This window comes from Xyrauchen texanus, chromosome 37 (genome assembly GCF_025860055.1).
Source record: "Xyrauchen texanus isolate HMW12.3.18 chromosome 37, RBS_HiC_50CHRs, whole genome shotgun sequence".
NCBI classification, from domain to species: Eukaryota; Metazoa; Chordata; class Actinopteri; order Cypriniformes; family Catostomidae; genus Xyrauchen; species Xyrauchen texanus.
In genome coordinates this window covers 14,959,409-14,983,302 of record NC_068312.1, presented here as the reverse complement: position 1 = coordinate 14,983,302, position 23,894 = coordinate 14,959,409, and the positions used below count along the sequence as shown (strand labels likewise).

General features: G+C 37.6%; 1 protein-coding gene across 1 annotated transcript in view; it reads left to right on the top strand.

Annotated features, from left to right (window-relative positions):
• The window catches only part of LOC127631073 (leucine-rich repeat-containing protein 75B-like), a 45,450-nt gene extending 24,189 nt beyond the window's left edge, over nucleotides 1–21,261 (top strand). Inside the window, exons 4-5 of the mRNA XM_052109040.1 lie at nucleotides 16,574–16,919; nucleotides 17,914–21,261. Of these exons, the coding sequence (XP_051965000.1) occupies nucleotides 16,574–16,919; nucleotides 17,914–18,144 (577 nt within the window). The 3' untranslated portion in view covers nucleotides 18,145–21,261. The remainder of the gene's footprint in view (nucleotides 1–16,573; nucleotides 16,920–17,913) is intronic.
• The last annotated feature ends 2,633 nt before the right edge of the window (nucleotides 21,262–23,894 follow it).

Below are 23,894 nucleotides of genomic sequence, written 5' to 3'. Positions count from 1 at the left end.
TCTGTATGTGTTCCGCCCACATGGCCATTATGGGTACCCTGAATCCATTGCCTCTGCTCAATACAGTTTTTCCACATCCTGAATTAACCATGCTGCCCTGCTCCATTACCTTTAGACTCTCAGGGGAGGATAAAGCAATGAGTGCATGAGAGAGGGAGAGACAGAGAGAGAGAGGGATATTTTCACACTGCAATTCTCATGTTTAATGAAGAGTCGCTTAACATAAGTGACTGTTACTGTACTGGTCATTTTGAAAGGAGGTCATGTCTATAACAAAAGTACTATGGCATGTACCATAGTGCAGCAATTGTACCAAATGTGCTGCTGTAGCTCAGCTGGCCAAGCTGGGTGCTAACAACAGGATTGGATTTCCAGGGGATGCACATATTGATACAATGTATACAATGAATGCATTGTAAATTACTTTGGATAAAAGCATCTGCCAAATGCGTAAATGTAAATGGTAACACCATGATACTTTGATATAAAGGCCTACCATAGTACTGAATAATTACCATATTCACATACTGTATTCATGTTATTTACATGGTACTCCAAGCTTCTTCAAAGAATACCATGGTATTTGTCCAAAGATATGGTATTACAATGGTATTTTTCTGTTAGTAATTTCTCTTTGTGTTTTGTGTGTTTGTTTTTATCAAACTTGGCTACAAAAGGCAGTGGTGCCAACATTTTGAGATTGCTTTGCAGTATGTGTGTGTGTTTGTGTGTTTGTGGGTGTCAGTATGTGGGTGTGTGTTCAGGAGCAATGTTGTGGAGGATCTGTTGTAGTCCCCCTAGAGCTTTGTGTTCATATAAGTCAATCTGACAAAAAGAGAGCCCGCAGGTCCTTGCCTGATCTGCACTACAGAAACCAGACACAGCATGAGAAATAGTACTCATTAAATAAGTGAGAGAAAGAGAGAGAAATGTAGAGAGAGAATATGCACTTAGAGCAAAAGACCAGACAAAATAAGACCCAAAAAACAAAGAATAGAGTAAAAGTTTCAGGTAAGCTTCAGTTCACTTTCTAACATTCGTTCGGTATCTCACTAAGGGAACGCCCCAAGCAAGACCATTTGTGGAAGCTACAATGACACCCCATCTGTCAAAAGTCCCACCTCCACAATATAAGCTGTAGCTACCTGCAGCCGCCTCATTCTCGCTCTTTTTCTTAGCTCTATTCAAATGCACTGGGATTTATTGTTCTACTGTTTGACAATGGAGCTACTGGTAACGTCCAAACACAATAGATCTTTTCTGTGACCTTTTTGAATGGCTATTACTAAGAAATAGCGGAGTGAACTAACACGTCCAAGTGGTTATCTGAGTTACCGTAGCCTTTCTGTCAGCTCGAACCAGTCTGGCCATTCTCTGTTGACCTCTCTCATCAACAAGGCTTTTCTGTCCACAGATCTGCCACTCTCTGGATGTTTTTTTGTTTTTGGCACATTCTGAGAAAACTCTAGAGACTGTTGTGCGTGAAAATCACAGATCAGCAGTAACTGAAATACTCAAACCAGCCGGTCTGGTGAGCTGCGATGACCCATTAGGTGTGGAAACATTGGCACAGCCATGGAGAAATGAACTACTATACGTGTTCCCCCTGCTGAGCCTCATCGGGCCGACGCTGCAGACAGTGAGGGAGTTTGGTCATTCATTGATTCTGATTGCCCCGTATTGGCCTGGGAAAGTTGTGTGGCGGAGATAGTCCAGCTGCTTTAGGAACAGCCATGGTCTCTGTTGCAACACGGCATTCGCCCTAGGGTCATTGGGACAATTCAGAGCGCGAGGGCGGCCTCAACGTGCTAATTTAATGACCACAAATGGGGTGTGTTTGAACAGTGGTGTGCAGACAGACAGATTTTCCTATTCTTATGTTCGGTGTCGAATGTGCTGTGTTTGCTTCAAGACCTCCTGGATAAAGGCAGTGCTTTTTCTATGGTTAAGGTCTATTTATACGCCATATCGGCATGTCATATGTGGTTGGACGCCGGTACTTTTGAGCAACACCCTCTTATTTGCTGGTAAATGAAAGGTGCTCAATGGCTTTACCCGGTATCCAAACTGTGTTTCCACATTGGGACCTGTCCGTGGTCCTGAAGGCACATTCTCTAGCTCCTTTTGAACCTTGGAAGGCATTTTTCTGAAACTGCTTTCCCTAAAGACAGCTTTGTTGCTTGTTTTCATGACAGTAAAATGGGTGTGTGAGCTGCAAGCATTATCAGTACACCAAGCCGGTCTTTCACACACACATTCTTTTTTTTTCTTCTTCTTTTTTCTCCCCAATTTGGAATGCCCAGTTCCCAATGCACTCTAGGTCCATGTGGTGGCATAGTGACTCAATCCGGGTGGCGGAGGATGAATCTCAGTTGCCTCCCCATCTGAGACCGTTAATCCATGCATTTTATCATGTGGCTTGTGTGCGCGTTACTGCGGAGACATAGCGCATGTGGAGGCTTCACGCTATTCTCTGTGCCATCCATGCACAACTCACCACGTGCCACAACGAGATCGAGAACCACACTATAGCGACCACGAGGAGGTTAGCTCATGTGACTCTACACTCCCTAGCAACTGGGCAAATTTGGTTGCTTAAGAGACCTGGCTGGAGTCACTCAGCACACCCTGGATTCGAACTCAGCATCTTTAAATGCTGAGCTATCCAGGCCCCCTCACGCACACATTCTTACATTTTTATAGACTCTACGTGACAGAACCTCAGGTCCTTGAGTCAGACTATTACACATTAAGCATATTTATATATAAAAAGAAAGAATAGTGAATGGTATATCCCCTTTTCCCTGCATCTCTAGAGTGGGGCACAAAGGGAGATGTTTTAGATCAAGTTATGTGTTTAGGTGTATCTTTTTCTGTTTCTGCGGCTGCTTCGGTCATTATGTTTGCAATACAGAAGTTGTCTATCTCTTAGTGAGAAACTGAACGAAGGTTAGACAGAGAACTTAAGGTTACTCACATAACCTTGGTTCTCTAATGGCATGATATGAGGTAGCTCACATCATTGCCCTCTTTGCAGTTTACACAGAGAATAGATATGCAGAGAATGAGGCAGCTGCAGGTATCTGTGGTTTATATTGGGGAGGTGGGGGGAGGGGGGTTGTTGGTGCTTTCACAATCATGCTTGGGGTGTGCCCTTAGTAAGATCCCTCACTTCAGTGACACTGTGCATGTCTTGTTTTCAGTTGGTTGCACAAGAATCAACACGCAGTAACTGTGCAGTATTAAAATTACTATAAATTGTTATATAAATGCAAAGAAGACAAGACCAATTACAAATCAGTGTACAAATAGATAGTAGACCCACTAAGCAAAACAGTCTGGTTCAGAAGTAAAATTTTAATTCATTTTCTCCATAAGTAAATTTTTTTAAGGATAATTTTAAAACTTTAACAGACCTACTAAGAGCTCATAGGTTGTTATTTGATGGTATATGCTTCTTTTAGCCTTAATAAAAATAAAAATAAATGTTTCATAGTGGAATTCTTGGTGGAGAACTACTGTAAACTACCTGTGATCTTGAGGGGAAAATCCACCAATTAGAGAATCGCTGCAAACAAATCGCAACAGTAGAGCTCTACAGCGATTGTACACTTTCATGATGACACTGCAAATTACCTATGTAATAGGCCTATAATTTGCAATATACTTTAAATATATTGATTCTATGCTTATTATAATGAACTTTTTCCATTGCTTTTTATTTCATTGCATTATTCATAATGCTTCATTATTGTACTTCATGCCCTCATGAAAGACTTCAATTACACAGTCTTGTGCCATCGTTTTTTAATCCAGTTTGCAAATACTTTTTTGCTTCAAATCAAAGTTTGCAATGTTGTGATTCACCTCGGGGCTGGTCAGCTTGGTTCTTGTCATAGTACTCTTTTACTTCATGAAATCCCTATGGACAAAAAAAAAATCTGAAAATATCTTCTGTAACCAGGAAGGCAACAGCAACAAAAAAGTATTTAACTTTCAATATATAGTATAGTATTTATAAAAACAAAAAAACAGAAGGCAAACCTAGACTGAAATTATCTACAAAACAAATTAGCAAGATACCTCACTTCAATGACACTGTTACTGTATGTAGACAAGTGAACACAATTTTTTGTATATGTATATTAGGGCTGTCAATCGCTAAAATGTTTTAATCGAATTAATTACATGGTGTCCCAATTAATTAAACGCGATTAATCGCATATACAAATATTTGCTGAGAAAGCCCCTCATATAACAATAATTCAATATATAATTATGAAATAATTATACATAGTTATCTTTAAATATAAAAAAAATAATATATATATAAATATATATATAAAATAAAAAATATTCAGATAAAATGCATTACATTCTTGTAGCAGAAGAGTTAACCATTGATAAGGCCATACAAAAAGCAGTTTTAGAATACAATGTATTGTTCACTACCATATTATTGATCATAAATCAATCATTGGCACACAGTTCACAGCAATCCATTTCACAAGTGAATTTGTCAATCAGTTGGAGATTTAATATGAGGGCTTGTTTAAGGACCAGTCAATGAACAGCTGCGTCAGACATGCATGTGTAGCGTCATGGATGCGTTGCGTCATAAACAACATTTTTAGGTCACTGTGTCAAGTTAAATATAGTTTAATACTTAGAACACATCTTGAGATCCCTTAGTTCAGATTTGCGCTCCATCAAGTGTTTTGAACGCAAGAACGTATCACATGTCTGTGTTCTGCTGCTCTAGGGTGTTTTTCTTCCCTGTATAAACTGCATGTTGCCACGCAGCTGAAGTTTCACTTACTGTCCTCTGGAGTAAACAGGTGGTACTACAAGCTTGCATTTCTCAGGTATCTTCCATGGCTTAAATCGACAGCCCTAATATATATATATACGGCCCCATCGATTGCTGTTTTTTTTTATAAACAGCTGTCAGAATATAATCCCAAAAGATATTTTTGTATCCTGTGTTGTTTCTTTACAACCCACCATCTACATGTAAGCAGCTCCGACTGAATTACTGTTGCTCAAGTTTAATACTAAGGCTTTGACATTTCGAAAAACCCCTCATCAGAATATTTGAGGAATCTCAATACAGTGCTGGCTGGCAAACACTCTAAAAATGAAATATGTGTACAAGTGTTTCTTCATCCACTATTCAAGGATCTAATTTTCTGAATGGATGTTTGTTCTATATCACTGTAATACAGCTCCATTTACATGGAAATGAAAAACTAAATGAAAAAAAGGGTTCTCTGTATTGAAATGGACAGATTTATATGTGTCTGGACACTTTTTATGGATCTGCATCAGTTTGCTCTTGTCTTGTAGACATCATCGGCTTCTTCAAATTCATTGTGTGCTAACTTGCACGGATGGCAACTTGAGAAAATTTAATTATACAATAGGCAAAGATGATTAATGGAAAATCAGGGTGTGTTACATGATGAGGAAGACGATGGTCTGACAAAACAAATTGGAGGGATAGAGAGATAAAGACAGGGATGAAAGAAGCGGCATCTCATGTCATGCTGGCTCTTTTGTGTGTTTCTTTCATGTTTGTGGGTCTTGATCAGAAGTCTGAGACAGTTATTGTAGTGAAACTGTATGAGAGAGCCCATCGCTTGGATTGGCAGTGCAAAGCTACAGTCTGTGATGACAGATTCAGGAGCCAGACAGCACACATGCACACTCATACGTACACACACACACAATGTGTCAGTCTGCATGTGATGTTTTTACTTCCACATTTATTTATTTATTTTTCCTAACATTATGTCTAAAGTACAGTTTTATTGTTCAGCGGCAAGGTTGTATATTAATGTAAAATTAAAATAAAAGTTTTTAGTTCCATTTTATTGTCACTCATTTTATAGTTTTAGTTTTATATTTTCTAAAGTCTAAATTTAGTTTTAGTTTTTCAGTACATTTCGTTTTTATTTTAGTTTTAGCATTTATATTACGGTATAAATGGAGAATGGAGAAAACAGGCATGTGGGTCGAATAGCTGGACTAAATAATAATAATCTTATAATAAAATAATAATAATAATTTTGTTTTCATTTTAGTTTACTGACAGAGTTGTAAAATTTCCATCATGGTCTACTTTTTATCCATCATACTTGTATTAATTTCATACATACTAGAGCTACATTTAGGGGCATACATAATATCCATTATAATAGTATACAGTACATATAACAGTGGAGATTTTTGACTCCACAAGCAAGTGTGGTGAAAACCAAGGGGTTCTATGGTGAAAGTTCTTCTATCAGGAAGACTTGCAGTGAAATTTAAGATGACATTTATTTGATGAATATAAAACAGAAATGTAATGTCTCTCTTTGGCATAAGCCCCGTCAGCGGTCCGAAGAAGTTATACTCTGAACCGTCATATCCTGCCGGAGATAGGAGGCAGGGGCGAGGAGCCTACACCCGTGCACGATGGGACTCAACTGGTGGTAGTGGGGTGGTGGAGGTTGCCGTGTTAGCACACTGAAACAGCAATGTGGTAGATTGTGAGCAGACTTGTAAAGCAACGGCTCACATCTGATTGGCTAGGAGTTACCTAGCTAATGGTGCTATGATGTACAGCTGCAAGTCTTCCCGCTAGAACTACGCTGCGCTTACATTTCCTGTCAATCAAATGCTGCGCTAAAACAAGATTTTTAAACTTTGCCAGTTTTGTGCGGTTTTATAAGTATTTTCAAGTTTCACAGAACTTGAATACTCCACTAAAATATCTAAGAATTCTGCTCAGATGCTCAGATTCTGATCTTGTGCTTAGATTAAATGCATGTATAATTGGCAGATCGGATCCACATTTTTCAAACTTTCTTTTTGTTCTTATAACTTTATTATCATGAAGTAACACCCTGACGTAATAATCAACATATGCAGTCATGAAATCAGAGTTCCACACCTTATCTGTGCACAACTGGTCAGAAGAGATGCGTATTAGCAGGTGTAAATGCCAATAGCATTCCACTTGTCACTTTCACTTTCCACTTGTTATAGGATCGCCCGAAACATTTCTTTAATACCAGACAATAAACAGGGCACACACACACAGTGGGAGAGTGAGAGAAAGAGAGTGAAGTTAAACTGATGCACTAGGTTAAAATGGTTTTCAAAATTACAGACAGCGTTTGGAATTATACGTCAATGTTTGAAAAAATCTGTACGCAACCCCTTGCTATCATACATTTTAGAGTTTTCTATTACATTTTATTTAAAGCTAAAGTGTGTAATTTCTTCCCTTCCAGTGCCACTAAACAGAATTGCAAAAATATTGATTGTTTTCAAACAGGTGTCTCAAACACTCCCCCATCTTCTATTGGATGAATAAACTGATAGTCCAACCCCAAACTTACGGCACTGGTTTAGACAATGTTGGGGTAGATACAGTCAGCAACGCATCACACATTCAGGGCATGGTTTAGCGTGGAGGAAAGCAAAGAATAAATAAGTAAACCATAGTTACTTATTTATTCCTAAGAGGATAACACAGCGTTATATCCCATAGATCTGGCTATTTTAACAATGACAAACATGACAAAAAGCTGTTTTGTTTTTTGCACTTTAGCCTAAGCCAAAACCCCAGAATTGAAATTATATCACCTCCCAACCAACAAAAATAGAATCCCAAAGAAGACCGCTGCAGCTCAATCAGAAGTCTCAATTTGCTCTCTTTCAGTCTCATTGGTGTCTTTGAGAAACAATTGAGATATTATAGAGAACTCTTTTGTGATTTTCTTCTTGTGGTTGGTGATGCTTTCTTAGTCTAACACTGCATGTTATATACCTGTGTTTAGTTAAGACCATGATGAAATGGTGTTAGTATTGTTTACAGGCCTTCATAAAAAGACAGCCCAGCATCTGCTCCTGGAGCTGGGTGTGAGTCTGAATCTCACGCTGATCAAAGGTGTGAAAGCATACACTCAGGTAGAAAACAGCCATTGCCATGCCAACGGCAGAGGTAGGCATGAATTTGTAGAGCTTTTTTCCTGGTTGCCCTCCTTCTCTCTGTCACTCAATCTGCTTAGCTGGTCTTAAGCTTTCATCATTCACCATTCACCATCTCATTCTCACCTCTCACAGCCTTTCAGACCCATTCAGGGATGAAGCACAGTGTAATTAGAGTAAAAATGTAATGTTAGAGTAATAATGCAACCTCCGAATCACGCATGTCACTGATTATGTGGATGTGATCACTTCATGTTTCAACGTGGTTTCTGAACCAGATCTTCCACACAGCTGACACAACGCACTTTTGGTCACACCACAGTGGAAAGTAATCACACTGTAAATGATGTAAAAATGTCTGATCGAAGATGCCGCTTATTGGTTAGTAAACATTATGTGGCCGATCCTAGGATACCGGAACTTCCTGTGATCATATTGGATAAAACATCTTAACAATTTAGAGAAGTAGATCATAAAAATAAAAAAATAAGTCAATAAAAAAACTAGTCAATAGCCTATTTACATATTTTCAGTTAGCCATGGCCAGATATGTAAGTATGCAGTATGTGAAGATCCTTTGTCTATCTTGAAAGGCAGCTATTACACAGACTCTTTGGCCTTGTAGTTTGAATATTGAAGGATATTCATTTAAATATTCTAATATCTTAGCAGCCCTTCCAGGAATCTCCTCTCACATGTCTATACCAATAAGGTTATATATAGTTTTACAGTATAAGCTGACATAGCTTCCAATAAACTGGTTAATTTACAGACACAGAAACAAAGTTTTGACTTTCAATCCCTTTTACACAAGAGCTGTAGCCAAAAATAACAAATAGCATTTTTCAGGAAAGGTATACGATGGCATACAGTATATGCCACTGCAAAGCAATCTTGACACTTTCCCATTATAATAATATAAAAAGATATTGCCTTTATATATACCAATTCAGTTAGCCTTGTTTACAATATACTTGATTACCCATACATTTCTTAAACTTATAAACACAAAATAAAAACTACAAACTCAAATGTACAAACCTCAAGCTAATAGTGTAATATTGTAATATATCCATTAGAGCTTAAGTGTGCAATATTTTTTCCAAGCCATCAGAGATATGTTTTTTGGTACATAGAAGGAAGGATCTAGGAGTGGTGGTGGCGGCGTAGTGTGCTAAAGCACATAACTGTTAATCAGAAGGTCGGTGGTTTGATCCCCACGGCCACCACCATTGTGTCCTTGAGCAAGGCACTTAACTCCAGGTTGCTTCGGGGGAAATTGTCTCTGTAATAAGTGCACTGTAAGTCGCTTTGGATAAAAGCGTCTGCCAAATGCATAAATGTAAATGTAAATGTATATCTGATATCTAGACACCAGAATATCATAGAAACTTGGGAGTGGGCTCTTTTGACTTAGGTCAGTAAGTAACCACCTAGCAACCACCCAGAATACCCTAGCAATATACTAAAACATCCTTAAACCCATTTAGAACATCCATGCGACTGCATAGCAAATCCCTCGCAACCACCCACAACATGACGGTGGTGAGGAGACACAAGCAAGCACCACTCACATTTTCAAAAGTCAATTTACAAATATAGTTTGCGTAAACAGTGTGCATTTAAAGATGTGTGAAAGAAAAGGAAATCTACAGAGAAATAGAGGAGGAGAGAGAAGTTACTGTTGGGATGGAATAAATAATGGAAGTATTTTGCATCATTGATGGCTGAGGAGGAAATCCTGTCCGTTCATAACATCCGTGCACTGCATGGCGAAGTCTTTATATTGACACTTCTATATCACTGATTTGACTTTTGTCTGAAGTTGTCAATTTACTGCGTTACTGCAGATAAGTACAATTATATAAAATAATTCAATAAACAATAAACACATCATTAACACAATTGACACAAACATTCAAGCAATACATAATGAGTGAGGTGCCATTCACACAGGACACGTTAAAAGAAGTTCAACATTGGGATTTTGCAAAACATGGCTCGAGATCTGCATTCTGTTCCATTTAGCTGCTTCTACCTGTTTTTGAAAACAAGAACATGTTTTGTGTGAATGACCCCTAAGTGTACTAGTAACAAACTGTTCAGCCAAATGTTCATTATCAAATTTTCAAACTTCTTTTTCTCTGAATCTTAGGATAGGAAAAATCACTGTAAAAGTGGTAACCTGCCATTGTTACCTTAAGGAGCTATTTCTACTTTATCCAAACCCTAAAGCCTCAAACACACACATGCAGCGACTTCGCTTGATGTCTCTATAGTCTCTGTACTTTGAAGTCACTTGCGGGCGTTCCTACAGCTGTCAATCTAACGTTACTGGCGGACTGCCCGTCTGGCCATGTCTTTCAAAATATTTGATCACAGATTAGAAATGTTGTCAATAAAACTAAGATATCTTTCTAGTTTTACAAGGAATTTGTTTTCTTGTCTCTAAAAATGAACATTCCACTGTGTTGTTATATAAACTACTCCAGTGCTCAATGCATTTAATCATTAACCAGATTAACAATCTGTCAGTGTACGAAATCTACACATGAAACTCACTCAGACTGCCAACAGTTTCTAAAATGTCTAATTTGACAAAGAATCAGTTCTATCTTGTCTAAAATGTACCATTCTACAGGGAAAAAGAAGTTGTCGAAGCCAAACCCCAAAACATTTGGTATCTTTGAAAAGCCTAGAGAGTTCTAAATTTACAACTATAGCATGTGTGGTCTCAGAAATATATGAAGATGGACAAAAATGAATGGCTGTGTCTCAGGAGGATATTGATTAAAGCTGTTCAATAATTTACTCATCTTCCCCAAAAAATGTCTTTAAAATATCTTCATTTGGGGACTTTTCTCAGAAGATAATGATATTTATTATTTGTAATTAAATCAATTAATTAATCAGCATTTAGTAATTATTTAAATTAGTAATGCAATTACATTTTTTTAATCAATTGAAAGCTCTACTTTAATACTAATATAATATAAAAAGCACCCCTAGCTGAACGCAGTAAAAAACAAATTTTTCTATAGACTGTAAATGTGCTGCGATGGGAGCACACATTGGAGTTGCCTCTGAGAGCAGAATGTTTAGTCTCTGTGATTGTACGAAACCTGACAGTAAGGGAAACGAATGTCACTCATTTGCTGGTTGCCAAGAAACGTGAAGTGAGCTTGATGTGACTGTAATTGAAACGGACACCTGGTTGCAACAAAAATAAACAATTAAAATTACTCATATTATTCTTTTACGCCTGCGGCAGTGGCAAACTAAAAAGACTGCATATTTGGTTTCCTACATTTTGGTAACATTTAGAAGCCATCTCTGCTAATAAACACTACGTAAACCAGTCTGAGATGTTTTGTTGATTTTATCTGGTCTCCCAGATTGATATGTTGGCTGGTTTTAGTGGGGTTTTGGGCACTGTAGATAAGTAACAGTTTGGTAGGCTAGACCATCTTAAACTAGCTAAGACCAGCAAACCAGCTTTATCGTTTCTTTTCTTTTTTAAAGGGATTTGTAGGAAATGCAAATATGCAGTCGTTTAAGCTAGGGATGGTTGACCAATACATCACTCAAAATCCCAAAATAATTGTTTTTATAACTATTTGTCCTCCACCTCATGTAAAGCAGATCTGAAGCGGATTTACCAGGGCAGAGTTAGCTTAGACTTTTTATCTAAATTGACCCCTAAAGCACCTTCAAATAATTTCTACAGCGTCTCATCAAAGCATGCTATCTTTTCATGGCCTAGCCTATTGCTATTTAATCACAGAGATCCCATAAATGTCACTGCTTAAAGGCAGAGCAAAATGTCTTGTAAGTTAACTATAATGAGGTACCAAGCTTAAAAGACCCACTGCATGTCAAAATAAAGCCATTGGGGTCTCGTATACAGCACAAAGCCAAGGGGGATTGGACCTGGAGTTATATTTGGCGAATAAATTGAATTTGGGCCCAAACAAAGAAGAGAGATGGCACCTGCTACCACTGATATGAAAATTGAGGAAGACTGTCGGTAGGATTTTATGAAAAGATATCAACTTCATGTGTGTGTTTGTGTGTGTGTGTTTGTGTGTGTGTGTGTGTGTGTGTGTGTGTGTGTGTGTGTGTGTGTGTGTGTGTGTGTGTGTGTGTGTGTGTGTGTGTGTGTGTGTGTGTGTGTGTGTGTGTATTGTCAAAGCACATATGAATATTCCTTTGATCTCTGTCCTGTGGCTCATCTTATTTCCATTTAAAATTGTGCATTGTTACCATGTTGCCCAAATCATTTAGAAACATCATGCAAATGATCTGTGGTGCTGAGTGCATTTCAAGGGGATGTCTGTTTCTGCTTGTCTGTGTTTGTATGTTATTGATCCTGTTAATGGAGCTGGGTTAAAATGAAGCACCCAGACATAATTTTGGTGCTGTATAGAGGACTGTGGAAAAATGTTGTGTGGGCTACTCTGCTCTCTTTTGAGAAGAGCTACACTAAATTATATTTTATTTTATTTTTTAATGAACATGTTTAATTTGCTCTTGTGATAGTGCAATAGAGAAAGCTTATTACATTAAAATGTAACACACATCACCTTTAACTTTACAATAATATCTATTAAATTGTCTGTTACTTTTAACATGCTAAAATAATCTTATTCTCTTCAGAGCTTATCTTTTTGATAAGCCTAATCTTCAAATGCAAAAAGAACAATTAAATCAACCGAAACAGGATATTGCAACTACTGTACATTGTAATTGTCTCTATATTGACAGTTCAAAGAAGATGAGGTTTATTCTGGTTGAATAGAAATGCAGTCATTCTGTCTGTTGGAACCAAAAATCTGAAAACAGCAGCAACACCCACGGCAGGGATTCAGTGTTCAGTGGAGTTTGGCAGAACAGCAGTGAACGCTGACTGTGAGTCGGAATACACAGATTTATTTTTGAAAGGAAGCTAGACTTTAGGAGATTTTTTCAGATATTAAAACAACGTGCTAAACTCACCTTATAAATTAGCTTTTTTGTTTTTCTTTCTTTTTTTTTTTTTGCAATCCAACTTTGACTTTTATGGTGAAAAACTGAGCTTTTGAAATGTGTGTTTATACTTCGGTTTGATTATTTGAATTATAGTATACGGTTAAATCAGCATTTTAAATGCAATTTTGAGATAGTGTATTGCTAATGTATTGTTGAGAGCAACACATCAGTAATCTAAAGGACAAAAGATCAAGATTGCTGACTGATTTACCTGTGCATATTGACTAAACTTAAAACATACCCCCTTCATATCTAAAACAAAAACTTAAGATGATTTGAAAATTCTCATTGTGCATACTCAAATTAGACATATAAAGTGGAATGGAAAAGGCTAGAAATTAAACAGGTTGTCTTTTTCTTTGATATTGGACAGGTCTGTGGCAAACCGCATGAGTTTTTCAGAGTGATTGCATGGTTTTGCCATACCCAAGCCCAGAAGAAAAAAGCCTTTAATCTGTCTGTCTGTCTGTCTACAGTTGAAGTCAGAAGTTTACATACACTTAGGTTGAAGACCTCAGAAACAATTGTAGACCACCACAAGTCTGGTTCAGCCTTGGGAGCAATTTACAAATGCCTGAATGTACCACGTTCATCTGTACAAACAATAGTACGCAAGTATAAACACCATGGGACCACCATTTAGCCATCATACTGCTCAGGAATGAGACACATTCTGTCTCCTAGAGATGAATGTAGTTTGGTGTGAAAAGTGCAAATCAATCCCAGAACAACAGCAAAGGTTGTTGTGAAGATGCTGGAGGAAACAGGTAGACAAGTATCTATATCAATGTATCTATAAGAGTCCCATATCAAAATAACCTGAAAGGCTGCTCAGCAAGGAAGAAGCCACTGCTCCAAAACCAGCATGAAAAAGACAGACTACAGTTTACAACTGCACATGGGGACAAATATCTTACTTTTTGGAGTAGTGTCCTCTGGTCTGGAACAAATATTGAACTGTTTGGCCATAATGACCATCGTTACGTTTGGAGGAAAAAGCTTGAGGCTTGAAAGCCGAAAAAACAATCCAACCATGAATTATGGGGGTGGCAGCATCATGTTGTGGGGGTGCTTTGCTGCAGAAGGGACTGGTGCACTTCAAAAAATAGATGCCATCATGAGGAAGGAAAATGATGTGGATATATTGAAGCAACATCTCAAGACATCAGCCAGAAAGTTGAAGCTCAGTTGCAAATGGGTCTTCCAAATGGACAATGACCCCAAGCATACCTCCAAATTTGTGGCAAAATGTCTTAAGGACAACAAAATGAAGGTATTGGAGTGGCCATCATAAAGCCCTGACCTCAATACAAATATGTGGGCAGAACTGAATAAGCGTGTGTGAACTAGGAGGTCTACAAACCTGACCAGTTCTGTCTGGAGAAATGTGCCAAAATTCCAGCAATTTATTGTGAGAAGCTTGTGGAACAATTTAAAGCCAATGCTACCAAATATTAACAAAGTGTATGTAAACATCTGACACACTGGGAATGTGATGAAAGATATAAAAGCTGAAATAAATAATTCTCTCTACTATTATTCTGACATTTCACATTCTTAAAATAATGTATTGATCCTAACTGTCTTAAGACAGGGAAAGGTTTCTATGATTAAATGTCAGGAATTGTGAAAAACTGAGTTTAAATGTATTTGGATAAGGTTTATGTAAACTTCTGACTTCAACTGTATCTATCTATCCACACACACACACACACACACACACACACACACACACACACACACACACACACACACACACATGTTGTGTTTCCATGTTTTATGGGGACTTTCCATAGACATAATGGTTTTTATACTGTACAAACGTTATATTCTATCCCCTAAACCTAACCCTACCCCTAAACCTAACCCTCACAGAAAACCTTCTGCATTTTTACATTTTCAAAAAACATAATTTAGTATGATTTATAAGCTGTTTTCCTCATGGGGACCGACAAAATGTCCCCACAAGGTCAAAAATTTCTGGTTTTACTATCCTTATGGGGACATTTGCTCCCCACAAAGTGATAAATACACGCTCACACACACACACACACACACACACACACACACATGCTCACACACACACACACACACACACATGTTGTGTTTCCATGTTTTATGGGGACTTTCCATAGACATAATGGTTTTTATACTGTACAAACTTTATATTCTATCCCCTAAACCTAACCCTACCCCTAAACCTAACCCTCACAGAAAACTTTCTGCATTTTTACATTTTCACAAAACATAATTTAGTATGATTTATAAGCTGTTTTCCTCATGGGGACCCACAAAGTGATAAATACACGCTCACACACACAAACTACAGTACATAAATTACTTTTATGTTACAAAGTTTATTTTCTACTTTGGTAACAAAATATCAATATTCTCTCTCTGCACTGTCAAAATAAACAAGTGAAAGTTAGTGCTGAAGCATTTTACCAATCAGAAATTTCCATTGTAAATTCTGAATCTAAGTACTGATTATCATTGTCCCATGTCTGCCAAACTCATTGAGTGGTGCAAAAATCATCTGCAACCTGAAACGGAACTTTTGACTGGAAGTTTTAAGTAAATTCACTTGGATGCATATGAAAGCTATCTGATACTCGAAGGGATACTCCCTTACTCACTAATTTGTGAATGACTTAATCTCCAGTGTGCTTTCTGACTGTACTGGTCTCAGAAAACTTTGAAATGCACCTAATTTCCATCTGTACTCCATATACAGCCTTTGATAGCAATATTTTTCAGCTTTAAAATGCACGCATTGATTCTCAATGAGAAAATGCACAGTGGATAAAGGATTTCTAAGGTGAAAAAGGTTGATTGTCCTCGCAGGAGGTCATCGTGTTTAATGTTGTGCTGTTTCACGATAAATTGCTGACATTTTCAAAATAGAAATCAGTTTAATATAGTGATATAAATAGGTTTCAATGTAAAACTTTTGTCCTCAATGTAAAAAAGGTTTCTTACCAGTTGTTGTTTTGTTGCCAGTTCTCCCAATGACAAACTTCACAAATTTAACCCTTTAATGACAGCCCAGAATGTCCTGAATTGAGATCAGTTGGTTTAAATGAAATTATGTGAATTATAGAGAAGCCAAACCACAATGAATGTGCATGAGGACATGGGGTCGCACAATTAAAAAATTAAAAATATTTGTCAGTTTACTGATACAATTTTCAGTTTACGACATTTCATCTAGGATTTGTGATTATTTTGGGATAAAGACTGAGCATTCATGTACATGTAAGCCCACTCAATGACATCCTGCACTCATCCACAGCTATCTAATCCTGGGGGCCTCTTTTGCCTCTGTTTTTTAAAATGCTGGATCCACAAAGTTATGACAGCACCCTGCTCCTTTATATATATATATACTCTCTCTCTCTCTCTCTCTCCTACTGCTTTGTTAAAAGCATATTGCTTGTTTGTTAGGAATTGTCAGATTTACTGGACAGTCAAAATCAAACTAGTAATTGTATGATTTTTCCAGTTTTTTCAGAAACTTTGCAGGATCCTCAGTATCTAATGACTTTTTCCCCTCTTTCAATCATAGTCTTAAAACGACCCTTCAGAAGAAACTCTGCAGTGAATCGGTGGATCTCTCTGGCATCCCTTTGTCAACCCGCGACATACAACATGTGGCGTATTACCTCCAGACCAGTGGGGGTGCTGTGATATCTGTAGATCTCAGTTTCACTGAGCTCCGGGACGAGGGCCTTTGTCTACTTCTGCCCTTCCTTGGTGCATTGCCCAAACTCACAACACTGGCCCTCAATGGGAACTGTCTGACTCTTGGCATCCTTAAAGATCTGATTGAAGCCTTCAAAGACTCCAAGAAGTTCACTTGTCTTGCCTGGGTTGACCTGGGCAACAACGTGGACATATTTACCATGCCACAGGTGAAACATCAGATTCTTACAACATCAATTTTAACACCCTATCTTTATACTAATATGGTAGCCAACGCCTTTGATTGTGTAAAACAAGGTTGCACTGCAAGACTCAGAATTGTTCAGAATATCTGAAGGATACACACAGTTTAAACATTGTTACATTGATGTCTTTCAACTATGACATGTTTTCATGCTTTATATGAGACAGAAATTACAAGTACATTAACACCCTTGGTTGATTCTGAAACAACATTCCTTCAACAAACATTCATAGCCCTAACTCCATCCCTGCCCCTAACCTACCAATGAAATCAGAGATAAATTTTAAGTAGACAAGAATGTTGCTTGTTTCCAAAACAGTCAACTGACTTGATGCCTAGTGAGTGATTGACTTCACATGCAGTTCATTGTATATGAAAGGAGGCACCTTTTATGGAAACAAGGCTTCCAAATCATTATAACATAGTCTAATGATCTCAATTACTGTTATCTAAGTAATGCTAAGAGGTATTTACAGATAAAAAGTTAATATTTAATGACTACAATGCTTATTTATCAGTAGAAATTCAATACATTTGAAAAATTAGAATTTCTAATTTTATTTAATTATTTCTTCAGATGCCATTTTCATGTAACACAAACACTGAATTCTGACATGCTTTAATGTCTTCTAACATACACTGCCTTTGAAAGCAGCTTTTTTTTTCAGATTTCAGACACTTCCAATGGCCAAGCACCTAGCCTCAGCCCTAAGCTTAGCCCTATCCCAGACCCTAAACCTAAAATCGTAGTGGTTCTTAGGATCGTTGTACCAGGACCCTCAAGAATGTTGATCTAGGAATATTTCCCACTAGGTGAATCACATTAAGCAAGATAGTATATTTGCATTACACAATTTTAATCAGATTTCTATTGGCAGAGAAAGCCAATTAAGACTGAATTGTCTGCATAATTAGTTGACACTTATAGTTCATTATAGTGTCTCTTTTGTTTTCCACAGCCCCTTTTGGTGGCCCTAAGGCGGCGTTGTAGCCTGAAGAGCAGTCTGCCTACCATATACGAGTACACAGAAGGTCAGCCCTATTTCTACCGCATGGAGAGCTCCATTGAAGAACCCAGCCACCATGAAGAAGAGGAGGATGAAGAAGACGAGGAGGAGGACCTGGAGCCATGGAGTATTGGAGAACAGAAAAGTTCAGGTAGTTTTACCTTGCACCATTGCGAGAGGTGAATCGCATATGTTGTTACCCAATGATGGGATGAAGATAAGAAAGAACGAGAGATCTCTTGTCTCTCTGCACCATTTTCCCCAGTCAACACCTTTCACCTTCTCCCTCCTCCACTGCAGACCCATGATTTTCCTATTGTGGTTATATGTGAACCAACACCATCACATTCCCAACAGCAGTTGTAACCAATGGGACGACTAACCATCTGAACACAGCAAATGGTGAAACATGCTGATTCAGAACATTTCAAAAGCTTCACCATCGACTTACTGTGTTGGCAGATGATGCTCCTTGACACGAGCTGGCGGTTCATTGGAGGGGGCCACAGAGAGGTTCATAGAAGATGCTTTCTTATGCCTCTATTGTCTCACGAAGCACCAATGATGGACAGAAAAAATGGTAATGAAAATATTCCAGTGTTTAAAGAGTCAGTTGACTGGCTGATACATACCAACGGTGGATTTAAAGCTCAGAGAACCCAGCTTGTAACTAAGGTATGGTTAGCAATTTTTGTGGGGTCTGGTTAGGTTTGGTCGTATTTGTCAGTGTTGCATTTCTGAGGCCATCTTTGCTGCAGCAGACTGGACCTATTGCCACTCTGTGTGTGCTCTACTAATCTCTCAACAAAAGCCATGAAACCAGCTCAACAGACTATACAGCTGAACCACCGTCATGTGACACAGTCAAAACTGCTAGTTCAAGACTTTTGCACCCCCTCCTTTCCAAAAGGTTCACTTGTGAATACCCACACATCACTTTTCACCTAGTTGTGAATGATAATACAAAAAGGTAATGCTGTTGAATTGCCAGGGGATGTTTTTTGTTGTTGTCTACTAATGGTGAAAGAAGCTACAGTATCTTAGAAGACAACAGGTACATTTAAACAAAAATAAGAGTTTGCAGAATGATTAACCTCATACTTTTATGTCATAGTATACCTCTTTAAAATACATCTTACAAATGTCTTGCTCTGTCAACAAAGACTGTGCACTGTTGTTTTCATTATTCCTCTCTTTAGGATAAGTTGATCAAGCATTCACTTTCAGAGGACTCTATTATGTTGATAGTTCAATATATTGAGAGATGCCTTTTAATTTGGTTAAATTTCCATAAATGTATATTTTAAAATCTCAGTGCTCAAGCTAGTCTTGATAATCCATGTCTGGTAAACTAAACTAAAACTCATGAAACTTTGTTAAATATTATTAACATCATTCAAAAAGTAAACTGGCCTGTAAGCTCCTGACTATTCCTAATTGTGGCTAATCTAAATGGGTTTTCAGTGGCAAATTCTTATTTTACCTTTGCCCCCAATCATTCCCCCAGTCTTGAATATTTGTTTACATCCTTGCCTTTAACACATATAATACTATTTACACATAACTGAATTGTAATATTAACTTAAAAGTGATTTTGCCAGACAGGTCAAAAATGACAACAATGTTGATATGTTTTAGAGTCATTTAATGTTTGCTCCATGGCCTTCGATTACCTGAGCACTTTAGTCAGTATTTTGATCAGGTTTGCAACTACAAAACTTATTGTAGCATTACCATCTTGTGCAAAACTGACATTTTTCCATCATTTTGAAACTAAAAGGAGCTAATCAAATCGTTACTGTACTGCCAGCACTTAAGCTGTTTAGAGTTAAAGCTCAGATGATTGAATAGTTAAATGTAAACATTATTTATGTGGGCTTTCTTTTTGAATGTGTCAAATCTTTGTGTATTTGTGTAATGTTATCTTAATGTTGTCTCAGTGTTGTTGTTGTGGGCTACTGTAGGCTGTTATATTCAGTGTATTCTAATATCCCACAACATGTACTGCCAAATTAGTATCTCAACAGGGCCTAAATAAATTATATTCAGATTATATGTGAAAAAACCCTCTTGTTAATACTTATGTTGTGAAACTAAAACATTGCATTCTAAATATTAAAGCAGTTTGGACTATTTTTCATTTAAAATTTCAATCGAGTGGCTTATCGTAAAAATATAAATATTTGCATTTGTTGTTATGGCCCTGTGATCATTTCAGTTACTAGCCTTGCGATCTGCATATACAGATGTTTAACCTGCATAATGATGTTCTTGTTATTCATATAATCCAATACAAGGTCTCAATACCCAGAATGCTAACATTATACACAGAGGCAAACACTTGCACTCAGCGGCAGCTTACTTTGTCATGTTGTTTATGTGTAGGTTATCAGAGTTATCTCTGTCTGTGTCATATACTGTGTCTTTTGAACCTGTGCTTCAAGCATCATGTATTAAACAGTACTTTATAAGACTGTTCAACGATTCTGTAATAAAATTGTATTAAGAATCCCTAGGGTGTGGTAAAATAATAGTTGTGTGTTTATTTCCTAGAGATGGGAGATCAGCATGAAAGGGTTTAATGGTTGAAAGTGCCAGTAGGAGGTGGTCATGTGCCCATCTGTTGAGTTAAGTTCACAGAGGAGACGCAGAGGACTTTTTTATATAATGGGGGTGCATGGTGCTTGAACCTCTAATAGCTTGAGGAACATTACACACATACACACACAATTCTTTAAGGTTTAAGGAATAGTTTTTCTTCATTGAATTGTAACTTTTGCGTGAGCTACCCCTTTAAAACAGACCCACTTGCTCACTGTGGCTGAATTCATGAGGACAAACATTCATGAGGACATCTATCCGGATGCATAAAACACGACGCAGATGTCCAACTCCAATCAAATATAAAGTAGAGCTTGTATGGATCTTGTCTGTGTGTTTATGTGATTGTGGGTATAAGAGTGTATATTAAACATTGATGTTTAATCACTTGTACACTTGATTTTGTTACATTGATCTTAAACAAGAAGCGAATACTCTTCTGGTCTGTTTCATTTGCTTGTGTAAACAGTGATTATGTAACAGCTTTGGAGACAGTCCGGATTGAGGTGTTGAGAATTATGCGTGTCATAGTCTGTGTTGATGTGACAAGCATACAGACCCATGGAACTGCAGAAGACTTTCTGTCAAGGTCCATGTATGCCACCCCATGGCTAAACAAACCATAATAAAAAGAAAAGGGAGAAAGGGTTGGAGGACGTTCCGGGTTATGATCCCAACCAAACCCCTCTCTCATTCTTGATTTCCTGTTGCTCCTGTTTTTGATTGTCTATCAATAAAAAATTTGAAAAAAGCCATGCTCACCTGAAGTCTCATTATTAGAGTTGAGGCCGTTTATTATGGAGTGGTTAACACAAAACCTCAGTTTTAGAGGACGGTTTTTATGTGCCAACTGTAAATTATTTTCTGCTATGAATATAGTGTTTCTGTGAGTAATAAAAGGTTGCTGTTTACTATTCAGAGCTTAAAGGGATAGTTCACTCAAAAATGTCATTCATCATTTACGCACCCTCACGCAATCCAGATGTGTATGACTGTCTTCCTTCTACTGAACTCAAATAAATATTTTTAAAAGAATATCTCAGCTCTGAAGGTACTTACAATGCAAAATTATGAAGCTCCAAAATGCACATAAAGTCAGCATAAAATTAATCCATACAAATCCATAGAGGTCTGCAAACCACCCCGCGGGACCCGAGAACCTGACGGGTTTCAGGACGTGTTCGGGTCAGTTTTTCAAGTAGGACTTTGGGATCGGGTTTGTATGAATATAAAAATAAACAAGCTTACTGAACTTGTTTTGCACAAGCGCTCTCACTCACAGACATGTGTGAATGGCCTATAGCAACAGTACATGCTAAGAGAAGAAATGAGATAGTAAGCGATTTCGGGTTCAGGTCGGGTTGGGCCTCACAGTCTCGGGTACGTGTCAGGTTTCATTTTAAGGCCTGTGCAGACCTCTATGACTTCAGTAGTTAAATATTTATCTTCAAAAGCATTATTACAGGTGTAGGTGAGAGAAAAAAATACTATATTTAAGACCTTTGTTATTATAAATTCTCCTCCCTGCACAGTAGGTGGTAATATGCACAAATAATGTGAATCGTCCAAAACATTTTTATATATATATATATATAAAAGCGACAGTGGAGATTGATAGTAAAAAAGGACTGAAATATTTATATGTTTCTCGCCCAAACCTATCATATCACTTCTGAAGAAATTAATTATACCACTGGAGTCATATGGATTAATGTAATGCTGCCTTTATGTGCTTTTTGGAGCTTCAAAGTTCTGGCCATAATTTACTTGCATTGTATGGACATACAGAGCTGAAATATTTTTCTGAAAATCCCTGTTTGTGTTCAGCAGAAGAAAGAAAGTAAATGATGAGAGAACTATCCCTTTAAGCTCTGAATAACAGATGTACATTTTATTGTTTGCTGTTTTAGTTCTTTTTTTACTTACTGACTAGGAAACACGTTTTTATTTTCATTCATTATGTTCAGTGTTTAAGAATCCCTTGTTCTTTTATGCCCAGCCATGGACCTGACGGGGCTCTCTGTGCTGTCAAACCGAGCCGTGGCCTTTTTATCAGAGCACACAAAATGTCAGAGCACAGTCAGGCAGTGGCAACCCCACCAGGCTGAACTTTGAAGGCTAAGAAATTACATGACACTTGTATGGACACTTGGTACATTTGGTACTGAGGTTTCCCCCCACTTACAACACACTAACAACAATAACAAAAAAACTGTGTGATTGATTGTCTGGGTCAGGCTAAAACTGTTAAACATTAGGACAGGGAAGGTGGTTGCTGCAGGCTGAGAGATGGAAGAGATGGACATCAAGCATATTGCTTTGTTCTTTGCAAAGACTTTCTTCTTGAAAATCCATTTCTGTCCCTGTCAATCAGCTAATACGGAATAAATCAAATTATTAAAACACAAAAATCCATACTCTTGAGTTCAGACAAACACAATGTTATGCTATATGTCTCAAACCCCTAGACTAGCAAACAACCTGACCATGTAGTATATAATATTGAGCACATTTTTGGTGCTTATAAAGAGAGCTTTGTCATGTTCTACAATTTTGCCATCTAGTGGACACAAATACATAATAAGAGTCTTTGCTTAGGTGTAGGCTATATAAGAAACAGAAATGCGTCGAATATTCGTTTCAGTGAAGTTGATCAGTGAAACTATTAAAATGTCAAAAGTCTGACTGTGGATCAGTAAATAACAATAACATCAGATAACTGGTAGATAGGCTCAATTGTGGCTTTAATAAACCAGAAAAAGGATTTAAGTAGGCCCTACTGGTTTTCCTATTATGTAACTTTCCCGAATCATGAACAGCATTTGTTTGAGTTTTTAAGATGGCGTGTTGTTTGGATAAAGGAGTAAGGGTTATGAAGAAGAGTTGGAAAGCACAACATTGTGGTTTTAGTCACAGTGGATATGCAACCAAATAATCCGTTAATAATTTGATTGATAGCTCAATCGGATGATCCAATGATCCGAACACACAATTGAGCTGGACCTGAATGCCATTTTAAATGCTAATGAAGGGGGTGGTGTTGACCTAAAATAATCAGATTCAAATAAAAATATTAACCATGTAAGCGTTTGAATCAGACAACTTTTTCAATCATATTCTAAAATACTAAAATATGTATTTTAATACGAGATACTCTTCACGGGAACCTAATTTGTACAAAGTAATGAGAAAATGCATTATTACGGGTAGCCTATGCGGGCTCGCACTAAATATTCTGCTGGTCACATATTTTATGACATCACATAAAGCAAAAAAGTACACCTGTCATTCTTAATAGTGACTTTAAGCAGCAGGTGCGACTATATGGTGAG